The sequence below is a fragment of the Amblyomma mixtum genome, chromosome 4, assembly GCF_055824585.1.
Source record: "Amblyomma mixtum isolate Tamu chromosome 4, ASM5582458v1, whole genome shotgun sequence".
NCBI lineage: Eukaryota > Metazoa > Arthropoda > Arachnida > Ixodida > Ixodidae > Amblyomma > Amblyomma mixtum.
In genome coordinates, this window is record NC_143015.1 from 150,758,848 (window position 1) to 150,779,177 (window position 20,330).

Consider the following 20,330-nt stretch of genomic DNA (forward strand, 5'->3'; position numbering starts at 1 on the left):
TGATAATAAAGACAGAAAAAAATGAAGTGCCCAATTTTTACTGGAATGTCTAAAAAGAAAAAAAAATAATGTACATGGCTGAACACTTGTAGCAGATGTGTCAAGGTCTTTATCGGTTCACTGCAAGCCATTAATTAAGCAAACCTGTCGGATGGCAGTCCAGGATTTTTCGCTAAATTGTAAAGATTATAGAGGAGAGTTATTGAAATCTATGCTGGAACAAAAAATAACTAGATGATTCACTATTGACTGCAATACCACGCCACATATCCGCGTGCAGTGTGTGACAAAAATTGCTGGAAAGCTCATTTGCATTCCATTGTGTCAGCCCACAGAAGCTTTTAGTGTAATCACAAAACAAACTTAGCCATCTAAAATACCTTCAATGTATTCAGTCAACGACCATCCAGAAAAGTATATATTCTGGTTGCAGACTGCAGCAACATCATTCGGTGCCTGTTCGTATTTTGTTACCAGCGCATTTTGCTATACGGGTTTATTACATGATCTCTACTCGTCCCTTAATGCAATGGCGCTTTTTTGTAAAGCTGCTTGCTGCTGGGTTTTCTTTTCGTGGTATGTTGTTGTCCCTCTGGTTTCCTTTCATCCTGCGGTTTAGTCGATGTTCTGCTTTGATGCCAAGGTATTTTTTAGGTGTGATTTTTTCGCGTATGTTAATCTGACGCTTATACTAGCCCATGGAGAGTTTCTTTGTGATATATTTTATCCGGCGTCTTATTTACATAATTACATTTTCTCGCACAAATGCTAATTAGCGTTCTAGTTACTTTGCTTCCTCTCTAAGCAAGCCTGTTTTTCGTACATACGGAGAACACGGTTAGTAGCCGGACGTATTCGCCTTTCTCACCCGTCCTTTACACTTCACTACGTGCTACCAGTTCACGCACTTCAAATGACGTCCAGATCATGTCCCCTTACACTGAATCACTTTTGGTTGGCCTAATGGTAATCTCTCTGCAGATTTCTGGTTGATATCTGGCCCCGACTGTACAGGGACAAAATTAAGGTCTGAACTCTCAGCACTATAGAGGAAGACAAGTCACGTCTAACTACTTTAGTTTCCGGCTATCAATATGTCGCTCACTGCACGCGTGTTGTGTTTCGCCAGTCGATACAGCTCCGGCAATAAACTCACTCTTCTCCCGAGATTCCACCCTGATGCGGAGGTGACCCAACAGCAGCTGAAGCTCCCTGTCAGCCGAATTGTGCTCGACGGTGTTTGTTTGGAAGCGCAGTCGCTTTTAGTAGTCGATGATGGTCTCACTCGGTATTAAATTGGTCAGTATTTCCACCACAGAAGTGCCAAGGGCGACCGTGTACTGTGAGATGTCAGCACATAAAGAATCCCAGGTGGTCTAAATTACTCCCGCAGCCCTCCATTACAGCACTTCTTTCTCTCTTAATTCTTTCACTCACATCTCTCTCCCTTACCTCACGGCACGGTTGAGGTGCCCACGGAGCCATGGGACAATTACTGCGCCTTCCATTTTGTCGAAACCAATTTAAAATTTTTATTTCGTTATTGACAACGCAACGAATGCTGCTGCTGTTGCGATTGAGAGAACGATGAAAAGGAAAGTGCATGGGCCTGCCGACTGGCTCGAGCCGAGCCACCACCGCTGCCACGTTCAGATAGAGGAGAGTTAAACGATAAAAGGAAATAGTAAACCGAACGACATCATTTTGTAAAGGTGTCCTGTTTGTATAACCTCACACTCGAGCTGTTGCCCCGCATTCCATATGAGCGCTTAAGTGCCTGATAAGTTGACATCAGCGCTAAATCTGCGAAGACAAGCAGCACTGCCACCTGGCGATGTTCAAGTGAAACGTCTAAGACGCTGCTTGAGCTTTCTATCGCCAGGTGTCATGGCCTCACACTAACGGCGTGGGATGCCTCATAGGAGGCGATGCCTGCGGAAATTGGACAATAACAGGTGGGCAGCCAGGCACGTAGCAAAGGGCGTGCCCAGGTTGCCCCCCCCCCCCCCCCCCCCTTACGAAATTAAGTGCTATACATCCCCCTCCCCCTTCCCACATACACACTTATATAGCGTCGCCACATTAGTCCTGAGACTTGACAGATATATGCTGGTGAACGCTGGGTTGCTGTTACTGTGTCGTTATAATGTAGGCTTAGAAGTGATCGCTAATCGGGTAACAAATGTTCCTTACGGAGGGGCCAGAGCCGCGCGCTGAAGTGGACAAAGACAGAATCGTGAATCTTTTAAGGAAAGGGCACCGAACTGAGGACGTGGAACAGCCTAGTACTCTCAGCTAAAATGGCCGTATGTTTTTGCCTTTATCATTATTTGGAAGTCTCTTCTTTCGAAGTTTGTTTCGAAATCTAGAGGCGCTGCCATTGGAAAGACATCACGGGAAACTTTCCAACGATCTGCGCTTCACACCGCAACCACCTAAAATTTAAAAGCAGTGGACCTCGTACTGTTTGTATGCATTCCTATGGAGCGTTGTACCCGCTACATCTCAGCGCCCCAAAGGAGCCACGGCTGTGGCCAAAGATGGGAAAAGCCACGGTTCGACAGCCAGAAAGAGCCTATGCGCATCCCTGGAATGAACAAATTTATTTACCAAAGTGCCAAAGGTAAGCGCTGGTGCTGGTTATAGTTTATGAGAACTGAAGTGCTATTGGCTATTGAAAAGTGCTATTGAAAACTTCGGTTGCGAACAACCTAAAGGATGTTCCGGAAATATGCATTCGCCTAGTTTCAGAACACCTAATGTTTCGATATTTTATTTATTTTTATTTAGTATTTTTAGTAAGGAACCCACAGCGCCGTGGCATTACAGTGGGGGGGGGGGGGGGGGGGGGAGGGGGGGGGGGCAATGTACAACAAAGAAGCACACATGACACCTCCGCTCGCAGGCAGAGTTACAAGCATAAAACTTTCACCATGTACATCTCACTTCAAAAGAACACATCACAATCGCATCACATCATTAAAGAACGAAAGAACGCATCATTTGATGTCACACTCACAACATCGCTCGGTAGTCTGTTCCATTCTCTAATGGTTTTCGGAAAGAATGACCTTTTAAACAATTCAGTTTTTGCCGCGAATTCGCGGACTTTAAAAACATGGTCAACACGGTTGGATCTATAAAAAGGCTCCTGCACATACCTTTCGCGTTCAACCCGAACAGTTGAATAATAAACAGCATGAAACAGCTTCAGACGCAACTTCTTTCGGCGCGTGTCAAGCAATTCCCAGTTGAGTGCATCCTTCGTACGCGATGCACTGTAACGAGCCAAGCGTGTGCCAGACACAAAACGAGAGGCAATGTTCTGCACCCTCTCCAACTTATCTTTATCTCTAGCAGTAGGCGGGTCCCAGACAGTGCACGCGTAGTCTAGAACCGACCTGACATAAGTCTTGAATAAAATATCACGACATGACAGTGGAAAAGTGCTTGCATTTCGGCGAAGAAATCCCAAGTTTCTGCATGCTTTAGCAGAGATATAATCGACGTGACGGCGCCAGCTCAAATCAGGAGTAATATAAACGCCTAGATATTTAAATTCGAATACCTGTTTCAACATTGTGTTCCTAATAACATATGAATACACATCAGGGTTTTTCTTTCTTGTAAACTTCATATGAAGTTTTTAAATCGTGGTTTATCTTAGAAAACAAAGTATAACCGCAAACATTTAAGGCTGCATTACGCGGAAACTGATCTACTGACCGATCAACTGACATGTGTTTTACGGATAAAGAAGTATGACAATTTCCATTTTGGCCGAAGCCGAGAGAATTTCCCGACTGAGATTTATTTCTCAGAACTTGCCTCTTGTTCGCTGCTTTGGGTGATATGAAGAGCAGTTTCTATTTTCACGGGTTCTGCTTCTCTAGGAAGTTCTTAATAGTACAATAAATTTTGTTATTGCCCTCCCGGTTAGAGCCCCTAGTCCCGCGTGCGGGTTACAGTCCCCTTTCGCGACTTCCTCCTACTTCGACAAGGATGAACGATTGTTAACTGCTATTTTCGCACAATTTGGTTATGAATTTATGGTTAGCTTGAAATGCATTGCACTGAGGTGTCTGGAAATTTTATAGCGCTTTTACAAATTTTGCACTCTGCGCCCAGCTATTCTTGATGATTTCCGAAATATAATAATCTTTTCAATTTGTCACACTTGTCATGCCGAAAATTTCCTTTTGCAAGTTTGGAAGTCCTTATTTAATGAAAGGAAGAAAAACACTAAAAAGATATTGCATGGTATTGCTGAAAGGCGCGGCATCTCTAAGATACCTTTCTGCCATTTTGAATCTCCTTTGTACCTACCAAGGAATCCATTTTATGAGACGTCTTTCAAAGGCAAGCAGTTGCTTTTATGTGAATTAGTTAATATTAATTTAATAACCTCACCTCCAAGAAAATCCCGGTTACGGGCTTGTGGGCAGCTAAAGTATCTGAATACTTTTACAGAAAGAGCGTTGACTCCTAATGGCGGGAAATAACGAGGAAACTAACCAGTAAGTATGCAGGGCACAAGGACGCAGAAGGAAAAAGCGTTAAACGACAGGTAAAAAACGCGTAAGGTAAAAACTGGATTAATTCAATGAAAAAGAAGCAGATTCTAGAATTATATCGACATACCTATATGTCGTTAACGTACACTCTTTCTCCGGAGTAGGTTGGAACATTGCACTCGGAGTTTTCTGAAACATTCAGGATGTCAACGAAATACAAAACGGCAGTATTAGAAAACAGTATCGACGGAACGGTGCTGCAAACGTACGAATCCTGGAAGGTTCTTCATGCAATGAAATTTTATGGAACTCCGAGTTTGCAGCCAGTCTAGTTAATACTGTTGCGCCCGTTAATTCTGCTTCTGTATCTTCGCATTTTGGCATTTCATAGTGTTTTCGCTTTACGCCTTCGTTTATTTCGCTAGACTCGACGCACATTAGGATTTCGCCCACTTTTTACAATCACGACAGGAGTCCCCCAATCTGTTGCTTCTGCGACCTTGGAAATTATCTCAGCCTGTTTTATATGTTGCAGTGCCACCCGAAGTGATTTTCATAGATCGAAGGGTACACATCGCGCTGTCTGGACTGCGGGTATTGCTCTTTCGCGCAATACCATTCAGTAGTGCCGTAGAACGCAACCTGTGCCGCTGAAGAAATGTAAAGAGTTGCGCATAACTTCATGCGAAGTGTTCAGTGATACGCTGTGAATTCTCCGAGGTACGTAGAAATATCAGTTCTTCACATGCTTGCAGGCCTGATTGCTTGGTTTCCTTCACGTACTATGGAAAATTTCAGAGCGCTGATTCGGGTTGTTGACCTCCACTTCCGTTCTCAGGACACCAAGGTGCTTTTTTATATGTTTCTGCCATAGGACCGCATAACGTATACCGTATAACGTATACCGTATAAGGTATACCGTATAATGTATACGTATAACGTATACCATACCCTATGCCGCAATGACGGCATACGGTACATATTGATGTGGGGACCAAATGGCAAAAGGTTGGCTTAGGCTCCGCTCTCTACGTTAAACTTCCCAAGCGTGCTGTTTATGCATGCTTCGACAATCCATCCTCGTTAACTGCTGGAGCTCCTGGCCGACACGTCAACACTTCTCCGGGTCCTTGTTGTTTTTCAATCTTGTCATTGGCTTCGCAACAAGCAGCAAACTGCGAAACGTATATTTGCTTGACGCTTTCTGCAAGTGAGTCCGGATGAACGCAGGGCAGCTCGGCGGCTCTTGCGTTCATCCGGACTCACTTGCAGAAAGCGCCAAGCAAATATACGTTTCGCAGTTTGCTGCTTGTTGCGAAGCCAATGACAAGATTGAAAAGCAACAAGGGCCCGGAGAAGTGTTGACGTGTCGGCCAGGAGCTCCAGCAGTTAACGAGAATGGATTGTTGAAGCAAGCATAAACAGCACGCTTGTGAAGTTTAACGTAGAGAGCGGAGCCCAAGCCAACCTTTTGCCATTTGGTCCCCACATCAATATGTACCGTATGCCGTCATTGCGGCATAGGGTATGGTATACGTTATACGTTATAGGTATACATTATACGGTATACGTTATACGGTATACGTTATACGGTATACGTTATACGGTATACGTTATACGGTATACGTTATACGGTATACGTTATACGGTATACGTTATACGGTATAATGTATACCTCGACGGCTCTTGCGTTTGTCCGCATTTTCCACACTTGCATTGCTTCAAATGCTCTCTCACTTCTAGCACCATGTATGTCCTCTTCAGCCGCTGAAACATGACACGACGCCGGGTGCAGGAGGAGAAAGAAAAATTGCGTTGGGCGCACTTAAGACCACCCCAGTGCTTTGAAAACGAGAACATTGGTTTTAGTTTTGTTTTATTTATTTTAAACTTTTCTCTTCCTTTCTGACGTCACCCCTTCTTATTAGCATACATTCCTATGGAAACGCATATGCTAAGTTCCCTTTTGTTCGCCAAGCAGCAACGCGGCATTGTGGCCTATCACGTCCCACGGGCCTATTTGTGCAGGAGGATTGGGCTCAGTTCACCGCTGTATGGGCGGTTAGTTGCCCATTTCTTCGTTTTTAGAGATTGATCCCATCTGATTATTGGAACACCCTCGCAGTTTAACTTCATGACCCTGCTTTCATTTTGCTGAGTGCCCCTCTCTATTAGGCTTTGTGCAGGAAGCATGCGCATCTGTGAGCTTTCCGACAGTTCGATTTTCTAACGAGCACTTGTATTCTCTTTCGCTTAATAGTCTATACAAGTTTGTGATAACGATGCTCTTTCCTTCGCCGTTGTATCTTTTTTGTACTTCGGCCTCAAGGGTCATGATATGCTAACGCGAGCGTGCAAAACACCGAATACTCTCTGCACCGAAACGTTTTTCTATAAGTTACACACCGAAGCTCTACCTGCTAACATGTGGTTGCATAGGAAAAACAATTTTGCAGCTCTTGTTAACTTTCATTTGTGCGATGCACCTGAAACTATTGGACAGTTTTATTAACTGCAAGGATGCGATTTTGTTTGGGGATGTGCTGCAAAGGACGGTGAAGAAAGAATTCGTTCGAAATAATTCCTGCAATGTGCGTTACCTTGCAGCTGCTCAACTCGATTACGAACCCTATGACATGTTTTTCGCCATTGGACTTCGTAACCGGTGGAAAAAGCGCTTGCTGGACCGCAACGTTTAACCCCTTCTTTCAGCCAGAAGCCATTTAGCCGAATGATGCTCGAATTCGTGGACAATTATGATTACATTGACTTTTTACTTGTCTGGTTTCAGCTGTTGATACGGTATCTATCTTTGCCTCCCTTTTAGTTTTTTTTTTCTGAGAAGCTAGTAGAGTGCTGCCACTAGTTGGGTGCTTTGTAAGTAATCTGTATATAGCTGCTTTCTCTACTTACATAACCTCGTGTGGCAAATACCACGTCGGATAAAAAAGTATTGTGACCTATGTGTTGCCTGCTTTCCTCGTAATCTGAAAGTCCTGGGTACAAATCCCCGCACCATTGGAAGCAATTCCAAGTGCTGTGCTTTACAACATTTTATTCAAGGCCAACACTAAGACTCAGTGAAAAACAGCGCTTGCTGCGCTCATACCCGTTGATCATCTGCCGACCCCGAGTGAAGCCAAGCGCTCGAGAAACGAGGGGGAGAGTAAAAAAAATAAGGAAAGGTAATTGCAGTGTTACATGCGAACAGGATGCCGGGAATTAACGTCCGCGTGCTTGTTGTGTTTGATGGAAGGATGGAAAGGAAATTGCACGGGCCTGCCAACTGGTTCGAGCGAGCCACATTCGCTGCCACGTGCAGACAGGAAAGAGACGTGAGATGAAAGGCTGAAAGACGCACATCGCAAAAGCGCGTCCGCCGAGCCGACGACGCCTGTTTTGTGAACTGATGGCCCCTCTCCCGCCTATGGCGCAATCTAGGGTAAGTGCCTCCTTTCTCAAATCGACGCAGTTGAGCCAGGTCAAGCCCGAGCTCTCCTCACGCCAAGATCGAGACGCCACGGGGAGGGATAGGATATGTTACAGCCAGCGTCGTCGCTTCGGTGGACGCGGTTGTTGCGACACGCGTCTGTTCTTTCACTCTTTCGCCCTATATCTTTCAACTCTCCTCTATCAGTACATGGCAGCGGTTGTTGCTCAGCTGGAGCCAGTAGGCAGGCAAATGCAATTTCTTTTTCATCCTTCTCTCAGTCGCAACAACAACAACGCCACAACGGCCCCTTCTTTGTCGTTCCTGCTATGGCGGAGTGCAAATATGTGACAGGTATTTACTTTGTCTCTAACATGGCAAGCTAGCATCTACGCGTAGAAGCGCCGAGGTAGTCGAAACTACATTTTTACCTACTGCTGAGCGGCTCAGCTTTTCAAGGGCAGATAATATACTACAAACAGGTTGTAGCCGACGTCATGTAGGAAGCATTCTCACACGTACGTGATCTATGGTATTGAATAACTGGTTGTCGCCCTCTTACACGTGTCGGCAAGAAAGCTGACCAGCGCCACCACATTTCTTCACGGGAAACGAGTATGTCTTAGGTAACGAAGCGTGCGGTCCTTGGTAGTGTGCCTGGTAGACAGCCAGCCTTGGAACTGGGCGATTACCTGTCTTCTGGGGCTGAAGTATTTGTTTCATTACGTCAATTACATGTAGGAATTTAAGCGTCAACTCTCTCACCTTTCCTTGAAAGCTCTCTAGCGATGCGGCACGGACGCGAAATCTTTTCGTCCACTCGTTCCTTACCTGGTGTGCGTAGTTTTTCTCCGTACCTCCCTGCATTACAATATTTCGATGAGCTTTAATATAAAAGTCAATGCTTCTTTATTCGGTTCATTAGGAACAAGGTTTTACGCTCTTACGTCCCTTCCGCGAGAGGTCAGTCAAACACTTTTCTCAGCGACTGAAAACGCAATAAGTACTCCTGAACAAAGTTTTTAAGGCAGGAACATATTATGAACGTATGCGAAGTATTACTCAACATTTCTGCTATGCTGGTTTTCAGGACATCGTTTTGTTCACTGCTTTTCAAAAACTTATGCTGTGTTTGTTTTACGTTATTAGCTCAATTCTAACGGCGCAAGTCTGCTGAAAATCTCCTCTAGGGTTGATTCACTGGAACTACCGCGGCATTTAGATGGAGATAGAAAGCAAGAACAGCGAGATTTTGTTACTAAAAATCAATGATCTCAGAACCCTCCACTAAAGGATATCTTAAAACCTCTCCTCCAGGATTTAAGGCGCGAAAAAAAAATTGAATAATTAGTGTGCATAGGCTCATTGTGGGTGGTACAACTCGAAGGAGTCGAGGTGCGCTGAGTCAGAACTGAATTTTTATTCTGAAGAACAATTATTTGATACATCAGAGTCGTGCGACGCTACAGAGTCTAGAGCTCCTGAACAAAGTGGTTTCAAGAGACACACATTTAACAACTCACTGCCACTCGGCGAGCCCCTGTAAACAAAAAAAAAGCACCCCCCCCCCCCCCCCCCCCGTGCCCCATATCTTTCTAACCGAAGTCCGCCGCGGTGGCTTAGTGGTTATGGTGCCCGGCTGCTGACCCGAAAGACGCGGGTTCGATCCCAGCCACGGCGGCCGCTTTTCTATGGAGCGGAAATGTTAGGAGCCCGTGCACTGTGCGATATTAGTGTGCGTTAACGAATCCTAAGCGGTCGAAATTTCCGGAGCCCTTCACTACGGCGTCCCTCACAGCCTGATTCGTTTTTGGATGTTAAACCCCCGGAATCCAAATCTTAATCATGAATTATTAGAAAGGAAACCTCTTTACCGCTGATCAATAAAGAAGGCCTGCTTACACAATGCGGTTGTCCCTTACACATGAAATATTCGTCTATTAGTTGTCTTGTTGTCTTATCACGGTGGACAAACAAAATATTTCGTTGGTAACCAAAGGAGGGCACTTTTTCTTTTTATTGTCCTCTTTTTCCGAAATCGCGGTATTGATCATTCATATGAGAAGAGCCCGAATCCGATAGTGAATTAAGGTGTTCGCGCGGCGAATGCTGATACATAGGCCGGTTTGAACTATTTATAGTTTGTTGCATAACTGTGCGAGCTGATAAATTACCTCGCAATCACAATCCATAAGACTTAACCTGTGTGATATTGGAGATTTGAGCATGAGCTAACTTTCCCAGCTTTCAATTCTTCTTGTGCATATACTTTGTTTCTCAGTTTCTTAAACACCTACTCATGTCTAAAACCTCGCGACTTGAAAGCGACTTTTGGACGGGATAAATGGAGGCTATTCTTCTACCATGGTTGCATAATAGCAGCTAGACTGTTCCAGTTTGAGACCTGAGTGCCATAAGCCCCCCTCTGCACGCTATGGTAACAGGTTCCCCCGCCTGTTCCAGCAGCCAGGAATTTGTTTTGCACAGACGAAACCAGGTTTCGTCCGTGCTTTCCTCTATGGCTCGCTGTGGCGAGAGTTGTGTCGCGCATCGCAGATATAGACGTACAGAAACGAGCAAGCCAGGACCGGTCCTTGGCGGACGGACTGGAGGGATGAGAGCGGAAGAGTCGCGTCAAAACGGGTTTGCCTTTCGAAAACACAAGCAGGCACGAACGAAGACCGTAAAAACGCGTCGGGATGCCCGCTGGTTGTTGCTTGAGACGAAGGGGGGGGGGGGGGGGGGGGGTGCGATATAATACCGGAATGTCGAGATTTCCAGGAGGCAAGCGTCGCGGCAGCAGCTCACGACCTGAAATGGGTCAGGCGGCCCCAATCGAGAGGTCATCGCGACAGCAGCAGCAGCAGCGTCTCGCTTAGTCGCTCCACAGCCAGTTCTCGCCCAGGGCTTCCAGAAGTAGGAGCGGTAGGAGACATCTAAGCGTCTCGGTTTCACCCTGCTCGCGACTTTATCAGACGGAGGATGAGGAATATTACGACGCTGCTGTTCGCGATGGTCGCGATTGTGTCCGTGGTAGTTGCGGCTCCTAAGACAAGGAAAGGTGAGTATAAATTGTTATCGCGTCTGCTTTCTCCGAGCAAGGGAGCGCTTTTTCAGTGACCGCATCCTTTTTTAAAAAACGCACTCTGATCAGACTTGATAGGCACTGCCTCGTTTAGAGCTCGTTGTATACTTTGTACCACTTGGCTGCGCGGTATCGTGTTCGCTTGAACTGCACGAGTTATATGCCGTTTTACTGCATCGAGAGATAAAGATTATGTGTATAATATTGGAAACCTTTTCCTTTTCGCTTTCTTGATATTAACAACTAGCCCCAGTTACACGTCAACGGTTCATATGCAACAGACATGCGTTGAAGCTCTTGCATCAAACCACGTGCTTTTAGAGGCATTTTATGCTTTACACAACCTTGTCTAAAACTTATCCAGGCACAATCGCAGGAACGTTTTTGTTATCACAAATACAGCATAATTCTCTAAGGAGCTCAAAGCGTACTTGTCGGCATGGTAAGCTTTAATACTAACTGCTCGATTGTTTACCCTAGGCAAGTAAATCTTTCTTAGGTCCTCTCTACTCAGTGACGATGTTGGTGCATGAGTTTATGGAATAGGCGCCAGTGTGATCCAGGTAAATGTGCGCCATTCACGGTGTTTGGATAAGGAAAAGTCAGGTATTATACGTTTGGCAGTAGAAGCTCTTTTGCTGGGAAAGGCTGAGCTGGAGGGGGGGAAGGGGATTACATTTATTTCGTCCTTTTTTCACATTCAGGCAGGTTGAATAGTGCGACTTTTTTGTTTTCTTTTTCAGGTCCAAATACTAACATTTTATATTGGTAGTCAAACGTAGAAGGACAAGCACTTAATGCTGATTACTAAGCTAAGCGTTTCCTTTCTTTTTTTGATTTCTTCTGGAATGAGATTCTAACTTACAACCATAGAATCTGCCAGTTTTGAAGCCAGAAATTGTTTAGCTATGATCGCCGGAGTTTTCTTCATCTTTAACATAAAAAAAATTTATAAAACTCCATTTGTGTGCTGGAGGGGTAACTTCTGTCGAAACTTCATTAAGAACGTCGGCTTCAAATTTTTCTGAACGAGCACATGACTAATTGCTTCGGAAGTTTTTTAAACCATTACGTTCACGCTTGCCTGACTACATGCTACGGCATAGCTTGAAACCGTTTTTTCTTCTTTTTTTTTACTTTCACTAATTACTAGGGGCTGCCCAATGTGTTAACCAAAAGGAGATGAATAGCGTCCTTACAATGTTTTGGCCCTTCAGGCTCAGGACAAGCAGTGACATATAACTTGCAAACATTGTTGATAGCAACTCTGCGCACCTACTCATCTACCTACTAAAAAGCACACCTACTCATCTTACATACCTTAAAATCATATGCCAAATTCCTGCCGGCTATGGATTAGGAATGTATTGTTCATGAAACGGATTTACGATGAAACAATCCCAGTGATTAAGTACGCTTTGGATTACAATACCCCTGTTTGACAAATAAGTGCTTGAGAAATCTTGAAGGAAAGTCGAATGTAATTAAACGCTACAACTCGCATCTATGATAAATGCGGGTCACATACAGGCCAGAACATTTGTAATTCAGTGCAGAGGCCTTTTTAAGCAATGCCAGCAAGTCCCTACTCCCCTTTTCGTATAGACAGCGGTTGAACGGATAACAGCCAATTTCATCCCAGTGATACTCGCCGGCGCATCCAGCTAAAAAAAAAAAAACATCCTGTGCTGAGACTCCATTTGCCACATAAACAAAAGAAATTATGCAGTAGGCCTGCTCTCTTTCACATTTGAGCCTGAGCTCACGCTTACATATGCGTTGCTATTTGAGCTCCATACCTTTCGCATATTACGCAACAGCGTAAGCCCCCGTTCATTGGATTAACCGCAGTAGTTGTTGGCGTTGGCGTGTCGAGAAAATCGTGATTGGTCGAGAAGGTAGTGACATCAGACGTTGAGCTGTGGAATGGAAAGGATAAAAACATGGGCTAAATTGTGATTACGAGGTCGTAACGTGACTAAAATGCCATTCCAAAAAGTTGGATGTAAACTATATTGACTACGCTGAAAAGAAAGAAAGGGTAATTAGTAGGAAATCGAACCCATGACCCTTGGGTGGCAAGTAAGACACACTGCCCCTATTCCACTGAGGCATGTTCGTTAGACTTGGTTAAAAGGAGGCTTTGTGCTTCTGGTCTATCACAGGGCCTTGTATGCTTTCTGATGTATGCTAGTGAGCTTGTGTAATTAGAAAGAGTTGGTTGTTAAGAAAGCAGCAAATAACCATTAACGCAGTCCTGTTTAAGTGTGCCCCAATTTTGTTTATATACACCTCAAACGAAATGAGTTTCTAAAGTACATTAACCTGCACGTTAGCTGTCAGGGGTTGTTCGTCTTGAAGACACGATATTTTGTAGGCGTTAGCTGCTGCAGTTACGTTTGATAACATTTCCCATCCACGATAGCAGCGCACTAACAACGCCAAGTATTGCTACAACAAGTATTGCTACAACAGCAAGTATTGCAACAAGTACTGGAGCCCAACAAGTATTGCTCTAGTACTTCATCATCGTTAGGCAGTTTTCCTCCAGCCCCGCCGCGGTGGCTCAGCGGTTACGGCGCTCGACTGCTGACCCGAAAGACGCGGGTTCGATCCCGGCGGCGGTGGCCGAATTTCGATGAAGGCGAAATTCTACAGTCCCGTGTACTGTGCGATGTCAGTGCACGTTAAAGAACCCCAGGTGGTCGAAATTTTCGAAGCCCTTCACTACGGCGTCCCTCATAGCCTTAGTTGCTTTGGGACGTTCAACCCCGATAAACCAACCAAACCAAGCAGTTTTCCTCCAGACACAAGTTGTGAAGAAAATGTTGCAAGAGAGGCGCAGGCGCTGCCTTTCTTCCTCATGTCGTCTCATATGCCCGCAAATTAATTCCCTCTAAGCAATGCACTAAACAGCCCTAGAAAGTCCGTGTTGCGGTCAAATTATTCGTGGCAGCCCCAATCTTTCAGCGCCGGGTAGCATCGCCCACGCTTGCGGGTAGAGAGATTGCTGCCTCGTGGCTCGCTTAACCAGACGTTCCCGTCTCGCGAAGTCGTGGCCGCGTGAAATCGTTTCCGAAGCCGCAATGCCTGGCGCGACAGGTGCGACACATTTGATAGCCGCTGCCGGCCCGAAACCGGTTACAGAGAACCGCACGTCGTGAAGTCTGAGTGCGTGTACAGACTGAGCGGGCTATAAAGATACAAACAAGAACTGGTATGAGTACGCGTGGGAAGAGGGGGGGGGGGGGGGATGGCTGCGGTGTAGAGGCAAGTTCCTTGTGCAGGCATGCTATCGGAAGCCCACTTGAAACGAAACGCGCACGTTTCGATCATCTGGTATTACGCCGACGGAGAATGTCTTGCGCAACGTACTCTCCGATAGCGCGTGCAGGCGGCGGAGTCGCTCGCATTCGACGCTTGGATGTCGGAATAGGAATGGCCGCCTTGTCACTGGTGTGCATCTGGTTCGCCCAGCTGCGAAGTGCGGTGGACTCCGCTTAATGTCACACCGAGTGCAATATCCAAAAAGAAAAAAAAACAATCCCGGAAGCCAACTCTACCCACTAGCCCACATGGTTACCTTGTTGCAGCTCTACCAGTTTCCAGTTTACGCCGTAGTTAGTTTTGTGACCAAGAGAGGAGATTTTGTGGTTTGAGCAGTTCATGATCACCGAAAGGCTTTTTTTGCAGGGCAGAGCCACTGGGCATAGCTTGGATAACGGAGTTATGTGATTTCCGTTGTTATGTGTTTCCGTTTTGGGAAGGGTATCTCAGCATTAAAAACTTTTGGGAACGTTTACTGTATCAAGTTAACTGCGGTTACAGCTTTTCCTTTGCGTAATTGGGTGTGTGCCGACCAACTTCTGTATATATTTTTTGCTCGAAATTACCCCTTAACGACAAGAAAATGCAAGCTATGCGGCAACTGCAGATTCGTTACATGCACTGGTTTTTGACCTTAGTGTATATTGTTTAACTGTTTTATACCTGTGAAAGGGCACTGACTCTAAACACTAGAGTGTTAGATAAAGCGCATACTGGTTGTTTTACCTAACATGTTCACAATTTTTAAAAATTGGCTTTTTGAGTTAGAAGAGCGCTTTTTTCTGCATAGTATTGTCAGCAGTGTAGCGCAGGAGAATAGAGCCAAGTCGTTTTAACTAGTAGGCTGCTTAAGTAGTTGAGTAAACCTTTTAACTCTTACTGTTAGCCTCACCAATTGAGTGGCGTGTATCCCACTCTAAGTAATATACAGATTAGTTTTTAGAGCTATGAAAACGCAGTTATCCTCGGTGCTGTGGCCCAACAAACTTTGCCTACATCGCACCAAAATACATGCACTTTCGAGAAGCTTAAGGGCAAAACATCCTCTCCTGAGATGTAATTCGTCTAAATAGCCATAATTTGGTGGGCCACAACGCCGAAAATAACTGCATTTTCTCAATTCTAAAAACTGATATGAATATTACTCACGGTTGGCTACACGTCTCTCAATAATCAAGGAGCCACACAGTAATAGTAGAAAAATTAATTATTCAATATTAGTTACGAGGCCACTAGTTTGGACGTCTTAGTTGCATTCTGATGCGCTGCGTCGATGACAATACTGTGCCGAAAAAGGTGCTATGCTAACTGAAAACTACTACTTTTAAAAATTGTGCAACATCGTAGGTGGGACACCCGGTATATATTCTCGAAAGAAGCTTGAGTTCTGGGCGTGTATTTTTTAGCGCGTTATTGGTAAGTGACTGAGTTGTATTCTACATTGAGAGAGAGAGAGGGAAAGACAGACCAATGAATAAAGGAGAGGTCTGCCTGGTTATTAACCTAGCATGCTACTCCATATGCTTAACTTAGGTATACAACGCTGGGTGCACTTGCAAATGAAAGAAACTCATTGGCTGGAGAAAACAAGTGTCTGTGATGGTTGTGAATTTTTCGACAGACGTGCATTGTACAGTAGTGTCAGGTAGAGATTTCCAGGCATTAATCGTTATTCGAAAAAAACTTCACTTAGAACAATGACTGCGAAAATGGGGCTGGAATAAACATAGAATGACGATGGCGTGATGTCTCGTTAGAACGAATTTCAAAAAATTTCTATCTGTCGATATGAATATGAATATGGATAATGTGGTACAAGGATTTTAGCCTATCAAGCTTTGTACACGACTCTAACGTATGAAGACCAGCTTGTGAACAAAGATCGGAAGGTGAGGTAAGATGTCGGAATTTGTTAGATATGTGTACAATAGAAGCTCTTTATGGTGTCCGGGCGGGCGAGTCACCTGGGGCCCCGGCTTTTTTTCTATTCTTCTGAGTATCGCGAAATATAAATGGCACCAAAATTCCACGAGACATAAAGAAACTGGCATAACCACAAAATTTGCGCATGTACGGTGATAAAAAAAGTCGTAGGTCCTGGGTAATACATATATGCAATGGACATCACACGGCTTGATTGTCCTATGAAAGCCAGTGTACCTAATTTTAACGCCCTCCAACGAGCAGGCAGAGAGTTGGACTGAAGAAAAAGCAACAGCAAGGTAAAATGATGTCCCCGTTCCCCGGCGTAAAAAGCTAAAGTCAACGCGTAGTGTTCGTAACGTTAAATGCGCGAAGTTTCTTTCCTTTATAGCTCAACTTATGAATTATAAAATAACGGATGCCTGATGGCGCTTCTAGACCCGAATCAGTGGATATTAGGTGCGCTGCACCAGAGAGCTCTAGCCTAATTGCGAAGACCTCAGGTTCTTTAACGCGGGCTTGAATCTCAGAAGAAAGACGTTATTGTACTTCGTTTCTATTTAAACGCTGACGCCGCGGCCTCCGCGACTAGAGACCGCACCAGCAGTATCCTGTTCAAAAGCGGAGTATCAAATTGATTGTATTCAGGAAGTCGACGCCGTGCTGCCTGCGCGCCGCGAACCAGTTAAGAAAGTTTTGGGTTGGTTTTATGGGGTTCAACGTCCCATCGGAACTTAAGTTATGAGGGGCGCCGTAGTGGAGGGCTCTGGGCAATTTCGATCACCTGGAGTTCTATAACGTGAACTCATACCGCACAGTACACGGGCTTCTGGCATTTTACCTTCGTCGAAATGCGACCGCCGCAGACAGATCGGACCAGCGTCTTTCGGGTAAGCAGCCGAGCACCATAACCACTGAGCCACCACTGCGATGGTAGTCTAAGGACTGGCGTGGTAAAAAGCGCTTGACTTCGGTAATAACAATTGGTTTTTGAGGAAAAGAAATGGCACAGTATCTGTCACATTTCGGCGGACACCTCCACCGCGCCGTAAGGAAAAGGACAGAAAATGGAGTGAAAGGAGAACGGAAGAAAGAAGTGTCGTAGTGGAGGGCTCCGGAATAACTTCGACCACCTGGGGATCTTTAACGTGCGTTCACCTCGCACAGCACACGGGCGCCTTTTGCGTTTCGCCTCGATCCGAACACGGCCGACGCGTGGTGGGGATAATTCTATTTTTTGCCTCATTGTTATCTTATTTGTACACTTTTCTTTTGTAGAGCCGGGTAAGTCCGAAACATGTCACACTAACTCGCCCAAGCTAGAGAAATCGCAAAATATACCACTTATTTCAATATCAACTTTGCAACTGTTGTGTGGTGACACCCACAACAGTCGCTGTCATGGACCTACTGTACTGGTTGAAATATGTACAACAAATCCTCTTTGTTTACTTGAAATGCCTTTAACTTTGCCCTCGTTGGTGTAGCAGATGCCTGACGATAAAGTTTGCGTTTACTACACGCATATAAGTATAAAATAAAATTCACACCAGAGACCTAAAATCAATACGTGTCGGCAATGCCACAGCATTTGTAGCTCTTGATGCCTTCGCATGAGTGACGTAACGTCCGGTCTACTGACGTCACTTCCCTCCAGTTAACTGCAATGCTGTCCTTTGCGACGCCAGTTCTTTTAGCCAATGGGAGAATGTTACTAATGACGATGCATTTTGCTGCCGTGGGGCTTTTAATGCTCTCGCATTAAAAAAACAAAACCTCTCGTTGGGCCGACGTAAAATTTGCAGGTAGAAGGAAGCTTGTTCACAACTAGTTCGAAAAGTTTCGTGGATGAACAATGAACCATTGAAAAGGAGCGGCTCCCTGATACTATCGGGTTCATTACTGCTTTGATGCTTTGGAATCTTCTATGTGTGACCCGCTGCCATGGCTGAACGCTTAAGGTATTCGTCAGATGGATCTGGCTCAGGCAGCCGCGTTGATTTAGATATGTAATTAAAAAAAAATCTATGAACTGAGATGCGAGTGCCTGGTAGAGAACTTCAGCAGGTCGGATCTAGCACAGAAACCCTACCAACCCACCGCGATGCCTTTGAGGTATAGAATCCACTAACTACAACCTATTGTATGCCCGCAGACGACGACCAAACGACCACCCCCGACCCCAAGGCGTGTCCCGGCTGGGAGCAGTGGCAGGATTGTTCGGGCAACGACTGCCGAGAGCTGAGCTGCGACAACCCCATCTCAGGCCTCGACTGCAAGGACTGCACGAGCGGATGCTACTGCGGCGACGGCTACTTCCGCAACCACCAGGGGGAATGCGTCAACTGGGACCACTGCGCGAGGGAATAATAAACACACTTCACTCCTATTTGTCCCGGTTCATGTGCCCCATATTGCCTCTACGCGCAGTTGGACTCATTGTACTGTGGGCGACATCGGTGAGTGACACTCTGCAGTGGTGGTCGTAAATTTTGCCCAAATTATTCGGCAAGTTTGTTAGAGAAATACTTAGAAACTTCGCAGAATGAAAACACACATCTGAAATGAAAGGTCTGACGGAAACCCGTCTGGTAAGGAATAAATCATGGCGGAGAAGTATCGCCGGCGAATGACCCGTTAATGAAGGAAATGAAGTGAAGCTTGATATATATTTCGTGTTATGACGCAAGCAGCGGTGGCAGATCGGGAGTAGATTGCTTTCTTTACGATTGAGTGTGTCCGCTGTCGTCTGCATGTAAGCAGTTTTCAGGTAACGTCTTGTCGTCTTGTTCTTTTTCTTTTCCAACTATCCTTGCGCTGTCCCAGTCGATCTCATGGCCGGAGGAGACTGGAATTTCCACCAGCGCAGTTTTTGTCAGTCGCTACCCGTTGACGTCATTGTGGGGCTGCTGCCATCTTTTCTTTTTTTTTCCTCCGAAATGACACGTGTCGCCCATGTACACATGCCTGCAATCAGCGCAGGACATCCTATATGCGACAGCCGTGAACTTCTCGCTTGGTATTTTTATAATCACGTCGACTTCTTCTGAAGGAAACATCCTAGACAAGCTTTCGCTTATGCCATGGACATACGGTATCGGAATCTTTTTTCTTTTCTCTTGTCGCCTTGGTTATTGTGGTACTGCATTAAGTAGGCGATCTTCTACGGTCCGAGCATACAAACTATCATAGCATGAAGACAGTAGGTCACGGAGTATGGTGACCAGATTAGGCGCTTTGTTCTTCGTGCTTATGTAGAGTTTTTTCCGCACAGCGTACAGGTGGAGCAACCCACGACTTGTGAAAGACCGGGTGCACGGAGCTGAAGTTCAGGTACAGCATTTATCAAGCCATGTAGCGGTGCTATCTAGAGCCATAGGCAGTCCTTAGCTTGGAAAGATTGAATACATGAGTTTCCCTCACCTTCGAGCGACTAGGGTCGCTGAAATTGCAGAACGAACCACGCTGAAGGAGTAGAAAAGAACCACTTGGACTGTATATTTTTGACAAAGGCTGTGCAGGCCTGTGGATGTGTCTTTCCCGAATACACTAAACGACATACCAGCGCCGTCAAGATTTATTGCGATGTCTAGGAGTGATAGAGGGCTGTCAACTTCTTCCCAGGTCGTAAATTATGTGCCCGGTATTATACTGTTTAGGTGCAGAAGAAATGCTCTCAAACTCAACTTCATACGGAAGCAGAAACAGAAGTCTAGTTGACGAAGGAAGATCTTCCTTCATGGAGTGAAGCTGGAGAGCGCGCTAAACTTGAGCAACTCGATTGTCAAGTTTTCTACGGCGAGTGAAAATCGATGCCACCATGGCCGTTGCATGGACCGGTTTAAAGATGTTTTCCTGGAACGAGGAGTACATATTGGACAGACAGAACTGCAGAATTCTGGTGAGGTGAGGAACGTCGATAGGTGTTCTTTCTGGAAGAGTTGAATCCGTTCAAAGTACCTCGGTGGAAAGTTTCACAGCAAAGTCAATTGGCTCGCTCGTAATAACCATTTTCGCCGAGATGCACAACTGCATTCTTGAGTAGAAAGCT

General features: G+C 45.4%; 1 protein-coding gene across 1 annotated transcript; it reads left to right on the forward strand.

The window, feature by feature from the left end:
* The first annotated feature begins 10,711 nt into the window (after window positions 1–10,711).
* LOC149348769 (ixochymostatin-like) lies at window positions 10,712–18,668 on the forward strand. The gene is made up of 2 exons (XM_089585901.1): window positions 10,712–11,005; window positions 18,435–18,668. Exons 1-2 carry the CDS (start codon window positions 10,927–10,929, stop codon window positions 18,647–18,649), a joined length of 294 nt encoding a protein of 97 aa, XP_089442027.1. The 5' UTR covers window positions 10,712–10,926; the 3' UTR covers window positions 18,650–18,668.
* The last annotated feature ends 1,662 nt before the right edge of the window (window positions 18,669–20,330 follow it).